This window comes from Ranitomeya variabilis, chromosome 8 (genome assembly GCF_051348905.1).
Source record: "Ranitomeya variabilis isolate aRanVar5 chromosome 8, aRanVar5.hap1, whole genome shotgun sequence".
Taxonomy (NCBI): domain Eukaryota; kingdom Metazoa; phylum Chordata; class Amphibia; order Anura; family Dendrobatidae; genus Ranitomeya; species Ranitomeya variabilis.
Genome location: NC_135239.1, coordinates 4796116 through 4808531, shown reverse-complemented (window position 1 = coordinate 4808531; position 12416 = coordinate 4796116). Strand labels below are relative to the sequence as shown.

General features: G+C 48.3%; 1 protein-coding gene across 3 annotated transcripts in view; it reads left to right on the top strand.

Moving 5' to 3' along the window:
- The window catches only part of SLC6A9 (solute carrier family 6 member 9), a 319069-nt gene that overhangs the window by 49313 nt on the left and 257340 nt on the right, over window positions 1-12416 (top strand). For 2 of the 3 annotated variants that reach the window (XM_077276148.1, XM_077276149.1), the window contains exon 2: window positions 4889-5009. In XM_077276148.1, the coding sequence (XP_077132263.1) occupies window positions 4980-5009 (30 nt within the window). In that variant the 5' untranslated portion in view covers window positions 4889-4979. Of the gene's footprint in view, window positions 1-4888; window positions 5010-10628; window positions 10767-12416 lie in introns of those variants that run through there. The other variant, XM_077276151.1, reaches the window with a different exon arrangement.

Sequence of the window (12416 nt, the reverse complement as noted above, 5' to 3'; positions counted from 1 at the left end):
AAGGAACCAACTCCGATGAAGAAGGCAATTTGGGCAAGGGTACCAAATGAACCATTTTAGAAAAACGGTCACACACCACCCAAATGACGGACATTTTCTGAGAAACTGGGAGATCCGAAATAAAGTCCATAGAGATGTGCGTCCAAGGCCTCTTCGGAATAGGCAAGGACAACAACAATCCACTAGCCCGAGAACAGCAAGGCTTGGCCCGAGCACAAACATCACAAGACTGTACAAAAGCACGCACATCCCGAGACAGGGAAGGCCACCAGAAGGACCTGGCCACCAAATCTCTGGTACCAAAGATTCCAGGGTGGCCTGCCAACACAGAAGAATGAACCTCCGAGATGACTCTACTGGTCCACTCATCTGGAACAAACAGTCTCCCAGGCGGACAACGATCAGGCCTATCCGCCTGAAACTCCTGCAAAGCACGTCGCAAGTCTGGGGAGACAGCAGACAATATCACCCCATCCTTAAGGATACCCGTAGGCTCAGAATCACCAGGGGAGTCAGGCTCAAAACTCCTAGAAAGGGCATCTGCCTTCACATTTTTTGAACCTGGCAGGTATGAGACCACAAAATTAAACCGAGAGAAAAACAACGACCAGCGCGCCTGTCTAGGATTCAGACGCCTGGCAGATTCAAGGTAAATCCGATTCTTGTGATCAGTCAAGACCACCACCTGATGTCTGGCACCCTCAAGCCAATGACGCCACTCCTCAAATGCCCACTTCATAGCCAAGAGCTCCCGATTACCAACATCATAATTTCGCTCGGCGGGCGAAAATTTTCGAGAGAAGAACGCACATGGTCTCATCACTGAGCAATCGGAACTTCTCTGCGACAAAACCGCCCCAGCTCCAATCTCGGAAGCATCAACCTCGACCTGAAAAGGGAGTGAAACATCAGGCTGACGCAACACAGGGGCAGAAGAAAAGCGGCGGTTAAGCTCCCGAAAGGCCTCCACAGCCGCAGAGGACCAATTGGCAACATCAGCACCCTTCTTAGTCAAATCAGTCAGAGGCTTAGCAACACTTGAAAAACCAGTTATGAATCGACAATAGAAATTAGCAAAGCCCAAGAATTTCTGAAGACTCTTCAGAGAAGTAGGCTGCGTCCAATCACAAATAGCCCGAACCTTGACAGGATCCATCTCAATAGAAGAAGGAGAAAAAATGTACCCCAAAAAAGAGATCTTCTGAACCCCAAAAATACACTTTGAACCCTTCACAAACAAAGAATTGGCCCGCAAAACCTGAAAAACCTTCCTGACCTGTTGAACATGCGACTCCCAGTCATCCGAAAAAATCAAAATATCGTCCAAATACACAATCATAAATTTATCCAGATATTCACGGAAAATATTGTGCATAAAGGACTGAAAGACTGAAGGGGCATTAGCAAGACCAAAAGGCATTACCAAATACTCAAAATGGCCCTCGGGCGTATTAAATGCAGTTTTCCACTCATCTCCCTGCTTAATCCGCACCAAATTATACGCACCCCGAAGATCAATCTTAGAGAACCACCTTGCCCCTTTAATACGAGCAAACAAATCGGTCAATAGTGGCAAAGGATACTGATATTTGACTGTAATCTTATTCAACAGCCGATAATCAATACAAGGCCTCAGGGAACCATCTTTTTTACCCACAAAAAAAAACCTGCTCCCAAAGGAGACGAGGATGGACGGATATGTCCCCTTTCCAAGGACTCCTTAATATACTCTCGCATAGCAGCATGTTCAGGCATTGACAAATTGAACAAGCGACCCTTAGGAAATTTGCTGCCAGGAATCAAATCTATAGCACAATCGCAATCCCTGTGAGGAGGGAGAGAACTAAGTTTAGGCTCCTCAAAAACATCACAGTAGTCAGACAAAAATGCCGGAACCTCAGAGGAAGTAGATGAAGCAATGGAACCCAAAGGTACCTCCCCATGAGCCCCCTGACATCCCCAGCTTACCACAGACACTGTTTTCCAGTCAAGGACTGGGTTATGAGTTTGTAACCATGGCAATCCAAGCACTAAGACATCATGCAAGTTATACAACACAAGGAAGCGAATCACCTCCTGATGGTCTGGAGTCATACACATAGTCACTTGTGTCCAGTATTGTGGTTTATTCCTAGCCAGTGGTGTAGAGTCAATACCCTTCAAAGGGATAGGGACTTCCAGAGGCTCTAGACTGAACCCACAACGCCTGGCAAAGGACCAATCCATAAGACCCAGGGAGGCGCCAGAATCCACATAGGCATCCACAGTAATAGAAGATAACGAACAAATCAAAGTCACAGACAAAATAAACTTAGACTGCAAAGTGCCAATTGCAAAAGATTTATCAACCTTTTTTGTGCGTTTAGAGCATGCTGATATAACATGAGCAGAATCACCACAATAGAAGCACAACCCATTTTTACGCCTGTAATTCTGCCGTTCGCTTCTGGACAGAATTCTATCACATTGCATATTCTCCGGTGCCTGCTCAGAGGACACCGCCAAATGGTGCACAGGTTTGCGCTCCCGTAAACGCCGGTCAATCTGAATAGCCATTGTCATGGACTCGTTCAGACCTGTGGGCGTAGGAAACCCCACCATGACATCTTTAACGGCGTCAGAGAGACCCTCTCTGAAATTCGCCGCCAGGGCGCACTCATTCCACTGAGTAAGCACAGACCATTTTCGAAATTTTTGACAATATATTTCAGCTTCATCATGCCCTTGAGAGAGGGCCATCAAGGCTTTCTCAGCCTGAATCTCCAAATTCGGTTCCTCATAGAGCAACCCCAGCGCCCAGAAAAAACGCATCCACATTGAGCAGCGCAGGATCCCCTGGTGCCAATGCAAATGCCCAATTCTGGGGGTCACCCCGCAATAAGGAAATAACAATCTTAACCTGCTGAGCGGGGTTTCCAGCGGAGTGAGATCTCAGAGAAAGATATAATTTACAATTGTGCTTGAAATTCAAAAAACGAGATCTATCTCCAGAAAAAAACTCTGGTATAGGAATTTTAGGTTCAGACATAGAGGCATGTATGACAAAGTCTTGTATATTTTGCACCTTAGAAGCAAGATTATTCAGACTTGAAGCTAAACTCTGGATATCCATTTCTCAACAGCTGAAACCTGAGCCATTCAGGGATTAAGAAGAGAGGAAAGCAGCAGACTGCAATTATGGCTAGACAAAACTTCAGAGCAAAAAAAAAAAAAAAAAATGGTGTCAGGAACTTCCTTTCTCTCTTTCTTCAGCCAATACTTTTAACACATTTATGGCCGGCTATACTGTCATGATTCCCAATGGCAGGGACATAGTCAAAATCAGGACTAGCTCTAGGAAGATGGAATCTAAGCTGACCGCGATGCTGAACCTAACGCACAACTAACAATAGCCGGGGAACGTACCTGCGTGTTATCCCTAGATGTCTCGCACCAGCCGGAGATCTAGCTACCCCTAATAGAGGAAAACACAGACCTGGCTTGCCTCCAGGGAAACCCCAAAAGTGATAGTAGCCCCCAACATATAATGACGGTTAGTTGAGAGGAAAACACGTACGCAGTATGAATACAGGTTCAGCAAAGAGAGGCCCACTAACTAGATAGCAGAAAATACAAAAGAGGACTTCGCGGTCAACTCAAAACCCTACAAAATACCATCCTGAAATTCCCTTAACTCCGATATCAACTCATGACACCGGAGTGGTCATTTCAGTTCACTAGAGCTTCCAACAGCAAGATTCATATAAATGCACGCTGGACAAAACAAACACAAAAATACAAATGATCCAACTTAGCTGACTCAGCAGACTTAGGAGCAGGTAGCAAGCAACAGAGGGACTCTGGTAACATTGATAGCCGGCACTAGAATGACTGAGAAGCCAGGTTATATAGGAAACTCCCATTTCCTGATGGGAACAGGTGCACTGGAAATACAAGACAGAAGTCAGCCAGTCCCACCAGTAACCACCAGAGGGAGCCCACAAACAGAATTCACAACAGCTGTGTGGCCCTCATGTAAGGGACATCGGGGGGCTGTGTGGCCCTCATGTACTGGACATCGGGGGGCTGTGTGGCCCTCATGTACGGGACATCGGGGGGCTGTGTGGCCCTCATGTGCGGGACATCATGGGGCTGTGTGGCCCTCATGTGCGGGACATCGGGGGGCTGTGTGGCCCTCATTTGCTGGACATCGGGGGGGCTATGTGGCCCTCATGTACGGGACATCGGGGGGCTGTGTGGCCCTCATGTACGGGACATCGGGGGGTGTGTGGCCCTCATGTACTGGACATCGGGGGGCTGTGTGGCCCTCATGTACGGGACATCAGGGGGCTGTGTGGCCCTCATGTACGGGACATCGGGGGGCTGTGTGGCCCTCATTTGTTGGACATCGGGGGGGGGGGGGCTGTGTGGGGCTCATATGATATATAGAAAAGGCTGTATTTGGGTTCAAACGGTATATAGGGTAATGTCGTCATACTTAATTCTGCTCAATATTGAGTATTAATTATAATTATTATATTAATAATTATATGTTGATATTAATGTTGAGCTGAATTCATTTCAGCTGATTGGTTCGGCCCTCAGTCACGGTCTCTCATGTGGCCCCTCGGGAATATTAATTGTAACTAGGTCTCCGCTTGAGAGCAGGATTTAATCAAGAATCCTATTCACCACCAGGAAGCAGAGATTTTTAAAACCGTGAAACGCAAAGTTGTGAACTGCGTACTTTTACCTGGGGCTGCCGCCTGCAGATAGTTTCCGGGGCCACTTCTGTGGTGAGCGGCTTTCTGATTTGTGACTAGGGGAGAAAACACTGTATCGACCTGCCGTTCCTTTATTACGTTATTTTCTCTTCGTAAATCCTCTGTTTTGTTTGATTTTCTTTCAGCTCAGAGAATTTTGTGCATGAAAACAGACGGCTGCGACTTTTACGAGCACAAACTAATCACTGGAGTCGTGGCAATCTTCACCCGAAGAACATGACAGAAAAGTGTGCTGACGGCATGTTGGTAAGATGGAGTGCTTGTTCTGGATGCCATATGTCATCCTGTCTTATAGATGGCGCTGACATGTGTTGCAGCACTGTATACTCGTCACGTACGAGGGGATCACACAGTTTTAGTTTTGCTTGGTCTTGAGCTGCAGTATTTCTGTCGTCCATCACATCTGTCAGATGCAGATTTCACAGTATTGCACAGTAGGTGATAGTGGTGCAGGTAGTAGTAGTGGTGGAGATAGTAGTGGTACTGGTGGTAGTAGTGGTGGAGATAGTAGTGGTACTGGTGGTAGTAGTGGTGGAGATGGTACTGGTGGAAGTAGTATTAGTGGTGGAGATGGTAGTAGTGATGGACGTAGTAGTTGAAGTGGTAGTAGTAGTGGTGCGGTATTAGTGGTGGAGTTGGTGGTAGTGGATGTAGTAGTAGTAGTGGTGGAGTTGTTAGTGGTGGAGGTGGTGGTGGACGTAGTGGTTGGGGTGGTAGTAGTAGTAGTGGTGGAGTTGGTAGTAGTGGTGATGGACGTAGTAGTAGTGGTTGAGGTGGTAGTAGTAGTGGTGCGGTAGTAGTATTAGTGGTTGAGGTGGTAGTAGTAGTGGTGCGGTAGTAGTATTAGTGGTTGAGGTGATAGTAGTAGTGGTGATGGACGTAGTAGTAGTGGTTGAGGTGGTAGTAGTAGTGGTGCGGTAGTAGTATTAGTGGTTGAGGTGATAGTAGTAGTGGTGATGGACGTAGTAGTAGTGGTTGAGGTGGTAGTAGTAGTGGTGCGGTAGTAGTATTAGTGGTTGAGGTGGTAGTAGTAGTGGTGCGGTAGTAGTATTAGTGGTTGAGGTGGTAGTAGTAGTGGTGCGGTAGTAGTATTAGTGGTTGAGGTGATAGTAGTAGTGGTGATGGACGTAGTAGTAGTGGTTGAGGTGGTAGTAGTAGTGGTGCGGTAGTAGTATTAGTGGTTGAGGTGGTAGTAGTAGTGGTGCGGTAGTAGTATTAGTGGTTGAGGTGGTAGTAGTGGTTGAGGTGATAGTAGTAGTGGTGATGGACGTAGTAGAAGTGGTTGAGGTGGTAGTAGTAGTGGTGAAGTTGTTAGTAGTGGAGGAGATGGTAGTAGTGGTGATGGACGCAGTAGTGGTGATGGACAAAGTAGTAGTGGTTGAGGTGGTAGTAGTAGTGGTGGAGTTGGTAGTAGTGGTGCGGTAGTAGTAGTAGTGGTTGAGGTGGTAGTAGTAGTGGTGCGGTAGTAGTATTAGTGGTTGAGGTGGTAGTAGTAGTGGTTGAGGTGATAGTAGTAGTGGTAATGGACGTAGTAGTAGTGGTGGAGTTGGTAGTACATATAGCATATAGTGCTGGCAGTGGCGCTCATCTTTTGCACTTTCTGTTTGCTAATAACGCCCTGTAATCGCCCCGTGAATGAGCCTTCCTCGCCCTGTAGTAAATATACTTGGATTGCTCGCCCGTAGTAAGCAGAGCTCAGGTTTCCTCCACGTGCCGTGGAGCAAAGAAGGATTTGCTGGGTTCCCTCCTTATCATTTGCAGCAGATCCCCCTCCTAATTCACAGAAGTGCAGAGTTGGGTGATAAGTCAGAGGTGGCCGCACCCTGGGCGCGCACACGACCTGCTGACTTCACTTCTCTAGTCATTCATGGTTGGGACACAGTCCCGGTGTCCAGAGATGATGCGGCTGATTTGCTTCTATCTCTGCCTCGCAGGACAGATCTGACATTTAGGACGTTTCCTGTGAATCCTGAAGGGGCATTTGGCCTGTAAGGGTATGTGCACACATCCAGTAAAATTTCTACACCATATCTGCGTCTCTTGGCAGGAGAAAGGCAGTTGCAAAAATGCAGGAACAATAATAATACGATTAACCCTTCCCGTTCTATTACTCGATTTACCACATGCCATGAATGCAGCAGTCACACTTAGTGCACCAGGATAGAAGGTAATGGGGGCAGGTAGAGGACACGTCTTTGTATACAGAGCACTGGTAATCTAGTGGATCACTGATCTATAAGTGTAAGGATGCTGATAGGATGGAGTGGCTGGTGCGATTATTTTTCAGGTGCTTATACTGAGGGTGTCCTATGTGGTCACATTGTCGTGGCCATGGCATTAAGGTACCTTCACACGAAGCGACGCTGCAGCGATAGCGACAACGATGCCGATCGCTGCAGCGTCGCTGTTTGATCGCTGGGGAGCTGTCACACAGACCGCTCTCCAGCGACCAACGATGCCGAGGTCCCCGGGTAACCAGGGTAAACATCGGGTTGCTAAGCGCAGGGCCGCGCTTAGTAACCCGATGTTTACCCTGGTTACCAGCATAAAAGTAAAAAAAACAAACAGTACATGCTCACCTGCGCGTCCCCCAGCGTCTGCTTCCTGACACTGACTGAGCTCCGGCCCTAACAGCACAGCGGTGACGTCACCGCTGTGCTTTCACTTTCACTTTAGGGCCGGCGCTCAGTCAGTGTCAGGAAGCAGACGCTGGGGGACGCGCAGGTGAGTATGTACTGTTTGGTTTTTTTACTTTTACGCTGGTAACCAGGGTAAACATCGGGTTACTAAGCGCGGCCCTGCGCTTGGTAACCCGATGTTTACCCTGGTTACCAGTGTAAAACATCGCTGGTATCGTTGCTTTTGCTTTCAAACACGACGATACACGGCGATCGGACGACCAAATAAAGTTCTGGACTTTATTCAGCGACCAGCGACATCACAGCAGGATCCTGATCGCTGCTGCGTGTCAAACTAAACGATATCGCTAGCCAGGACGCTGCAACGTCACGGATCGCTAGCGATATCGTTACAAAGTCGTTTCGTGTTAGCTGCAGAGCAAGATTAACAAAAAGTATATCTCAGCTTCGGGCAAAGGAAGGCCCAGATCTAACGCCGATACCGGCACTGATACCAGGAACACCAAGAACTGAGCCCCAATAATAAAAAGAATACAAAAGTAAAAAAACAAGTGTGCCGGCCCCAGAAGCCGTGACCCACTGCACAGGCATCAGAGGATCAGACGTATAGTAGCTGATATCATGAAGCAGAAATATCCTGAATATTGGGGGTCATAAATCACTGATAGTCGGCTGAAGATCAAACATTCCCTGAGTAAGGGGTTAATTACCCATAACCATTCTATGATCACAATAAGATCATAATAATTATGTGGGGCCATTATACAGTATGGAGCATCATGTGCAGTCATTATACAGTACTAGATTGTGGCCCGATTCTAACGCATCGGGTATTCTAGAATATGCATGTCCCCGTAGTATATGGACAATGATGATTCCAGAATTCGCGGCAGACTGTGCCTGTCGCTGATTGGTCGAGGCAACCTTTATGACATCATCGTCGCCATGGCAACCATTATGACATCTACGTCGATACTGTGCCCGTCGCTGATTGGTCGAGGCGAATTCTCGGCAGACTGTGCCCGTCGCTGATTGGTCGAGGCAACCTTTATGACATCATCGTCGCCATGCTGTGCCCGTTGCTGATTGGTCGAGGCCTGGCGGCCTCGACCAATCAGCAAATGAATAAACGGGACAGACAGACAGACAGACAGAAAAACCCTTAGACAATTATATATATAGATGGAGCATCATGTGTGGTTATTATACAGTATGGAGAATCATGTGAGGCCATTATACAGTATGGAGCACTGTGTGGCCATTATACAGTATTGAGCATCATGTGAGGCCATTATACAGTATGGAGCATCATGTGGGGCCATTATACAGTATGGAGCATCATGTGTGGCCATTATACAGTATGGAGCATCATGTGTGGCCATTATACAGTATGGAGCATCATGTGTGGTCATTATACAGTATGGAGCATCATGTGTGGCCATTATACAGTATGGAGCATCATGTGTGGTTATTATACAGTATGGAGCATCATGTGTGGTTATTATACAGTATGGAGCATCGTGTGGCCATTATACAGTATGGAGCATCATGTGGGGCCATTATACAGTATGGAGCATCATGTGAGGCCATTATACAGTATGGAGCATCATGTGGGGCCATTATACAGTATGGAGCATCATGTGTGGCCATTATACAGTATGGAGCATCATGTGTGGCCATTATACAGTATGGAGCACTGTGTGGCCATTATACAGTATGGAGCATCATGTGTGGCCATTATACAGTATGGAGCATCATGTGTGGCCATTATACAGTATGGAGCACTGTGTGGCCATTATACAGTATTGAGCATCATGTGAGGCCATTATACAGTATGGAGCATCATGTGGGGCCATTATATGGTATGGAGCACCATGTGAGGCCATTCTACAGTATGGAGTATCATGTGTGGCCATTATACAGTATTGAGCATCATGTGAGGCCATTATACAGTATGGAGCATCATGTGGGGCCATTATACAGTATGGAGCATCATGTGGGGCCATTATACAGTATGGAGCATCATGTGAGGCCATTGTACAGTATGGAGCATCATGTGTGGCCATTATACAGTATTGAGCATCATGTGAGGCCATTATACAGTATGGAGCATCATGTGGGGCCATTATACAGTATGGAGCATCATGTGAGGCCATTATACAGTATGGAGCATCACATGGAGCCATTATACAGTATGGAGCACTGTGTGGCCATTATACAGTATAGAGCATCATGTGAGGCCATTATACAGTATGGAGCATCATGTGGGGCCATTATACAGTATGGAGCATCATGTGAGGCCATTATACAGTATGGAGCATCACATGGAGCCATTATACAGTATGGAGCACTGTGTGGCCATTATACAGTATACATTTCACAGAAAAACCCCAAAAATACTAAAAAATACCATTAGTGTATTTATTAAAACATAGTGCACACAAAACCATCACCATAGAAAGTTAGCACTAAAATAGAAGAAGACCTAGGGAGGTGCCTATCCCTAATCGCCTATCACTTATTAACACCCTACCCGACAGCGGAGGTTGGCACCCTAGACCCGCGCAGTGGCGCCCCCGCTCACCGTCGACTGTCCCTTCTATCCTAACACTCCCTAAAAGGAGAGGGATAGAGAGGTGTGTGTATATAATATTAGCAGATGATAGAACAGTATGGAGCATCATGTCAGTGGATGATGGGAGTAGTATGCCTGGACATCCAGGATCTCACCTTTAACCCCTTCTGGACTGGGTGATTTTCTGTGCTTTGCTTTCTGCTGGACCAGTTGTTGTTATGACTCCACTCACCTCTGTGTTCAATGTAGTGGAAAATGGAGAAAATCTCCAGGGGCCGTGACAACCGCGACACCTAACATCAACGCCTCCGAGCGTTGTCACCGCCCGCCTCAGCGGAGGAAGGAGATCACTCCCTCAGCACTTAAGCTGCTGAGGTAAAGTGAAAGCTGAGCCCTGATTGGCTATAATGAAAGCTGGGCCCTGGTTGGCTATAATGAAAGCTGAGCCCTGGTTGGCTATAATGAAAGCTGGGCCCTGGTTGGCTATAATGAAAGATGAGCCCTGGTTGGCTATAATGAAAGCTGGGCCCTGGTTGGCTATAATGAAAGCTGGGCCCTGGTTGGCTATAATGAAAGCTGAGCCCTGGTTGGCTATAATGAAAGCTGGGCCCTGGTTGGCTATAATGAAAGCTGAGCCCTGGTTGCTGTGGGAGACAGTTAGTGCTCCTATGAGGAGCCTCATCCTGTGGGGCCAGTATTGGGGCCCGGCCTGCACTGTGGACACATTAATGGATCCTATCACCTCTTTCTCCCCCAGTATCGGTTCAGATCTCACAGAACTGGAGTCAGGTGAGCAGAATCCGGGATGGCCGGGGCCCGCACTGAGGAGCGCACGTGGCCCGCACTGAGGAGCGCACGTGGCCCGCACTGAGGAGCGCACGTGGCCCGCACTGAGGAGCGCACGTGGCGGGGGCGATGGCCGCTGTGCACGCCTTGTTATGGTTACTCTCTGCTCAAAATGTTGGGGCTGATGGGAAAGTGGCGCCATCGACCACACGAGCGCCGGCGGGAAACGGCCCATTATTCTGAGGAGATCGAGCGGTTTTGTTCTGTTTTTCTGCTGCTTTGCCGCCCACATACCGTTACATGGACGCCGAGTGGTGATGAGCGAGTGTGCTCGCTGCTTGGGTTTTCTGAGCATGCTCGGGTGGTCTCTGGGGCGTGCTCGGGGATTATGTTTGTGTCCCCCGTAGCTCCATGATTTGCGGCTGCTAGACAGCCTGAGCACATGCAGATATTGCCTGTTGGTAGGGAATCCCCACGTGTTCAGGCTGTCCAACAGCTGCAGATCATGGAGCTGCGGGGACACAAACATAATCTCCGAGCACGCCCCAGATACTCGGAGACCACCCGAGCATGCTCAGAAAACCCGAGTAACGAGCACACTCGCCCATCACTAACGCTGAGGCACGAGCAATGCGGATAACTCACGGGTGAGAATGGAAGAGGAGGAGCTCGTACCCAAGTGCTGAGGACCCCTCTGTGCAGATGTCGGGGGTCCGGTATAATTACTCTGCACTCTCTGTATTGCAGATGTCGGGGTCCGGTATAATTACTCTGCACGCTCTGTGCAGATGTCGGGGGTCCGGTATAATTACTCTGCACTCTCTGTATTGCAGATGTCGGGGTCCGGTATAATTACTCTGCACGCTCTGTGCAGATGTCGGGGGTCCGGTATAATTACTGTGCACGCTCTGTATTGCAGATGTCGGGGTCCGGTATAATTACTCTGCACGCTCTGTATTGCAGATGTCGGGGGTCCGGTATAATTACCCTGCGCGCTCTGTATTGCAGATGTCGGGGGTCCGGTATAATTACTCTACACGCTCTGTATTGCAGATGTCGGGGGTCCGGTATAATTACCCTGCGCGCTCTGTATTGCAGATGTCGGGGGTCCGGTATAATTACCCTGCACGCTCTGTATTGCAGGTGTCGGGGGTCTGGTATAATTGCTCTGCGCGCTCTGTATTGCAGATGTCGGGGGTCCGGTATAATTACTCTGCACGCTCTGTATTGCAGATGTCGGGGGTCCGGTATAATTATCCTGCACGCTCTGTATTGCAGATGTCGGGGGTCCGGTATAATTACCCTGCACGCTCTGTATTGCAGATGTCGGGGTCCGGTATAATTACCCTGCGCGCTCTGTATTGCAGGTGTCGGGGGTCCGGTATAATTACCCTGCACGCTCTGTATTGCAGATGTCGGGGTCCGGTATAATTACTCTGCACGCTCTGTATTGCAGATGTCGGGGTCCGGTATAATTACTCTGCACGCTCTGTATTGCAGATGTCGGGGGTCCGGTATAATTGCCCTGCACGCTCTGTATTGCAGATGTCGGGGTCCGGTATAATTACCCTGCGCGCTCTGTATTGCAGATGTCGGGGTCCGGTATAATTACTCTGCACGCTCTGTATTGCAGATGTCGGGGGTCCGGTATAA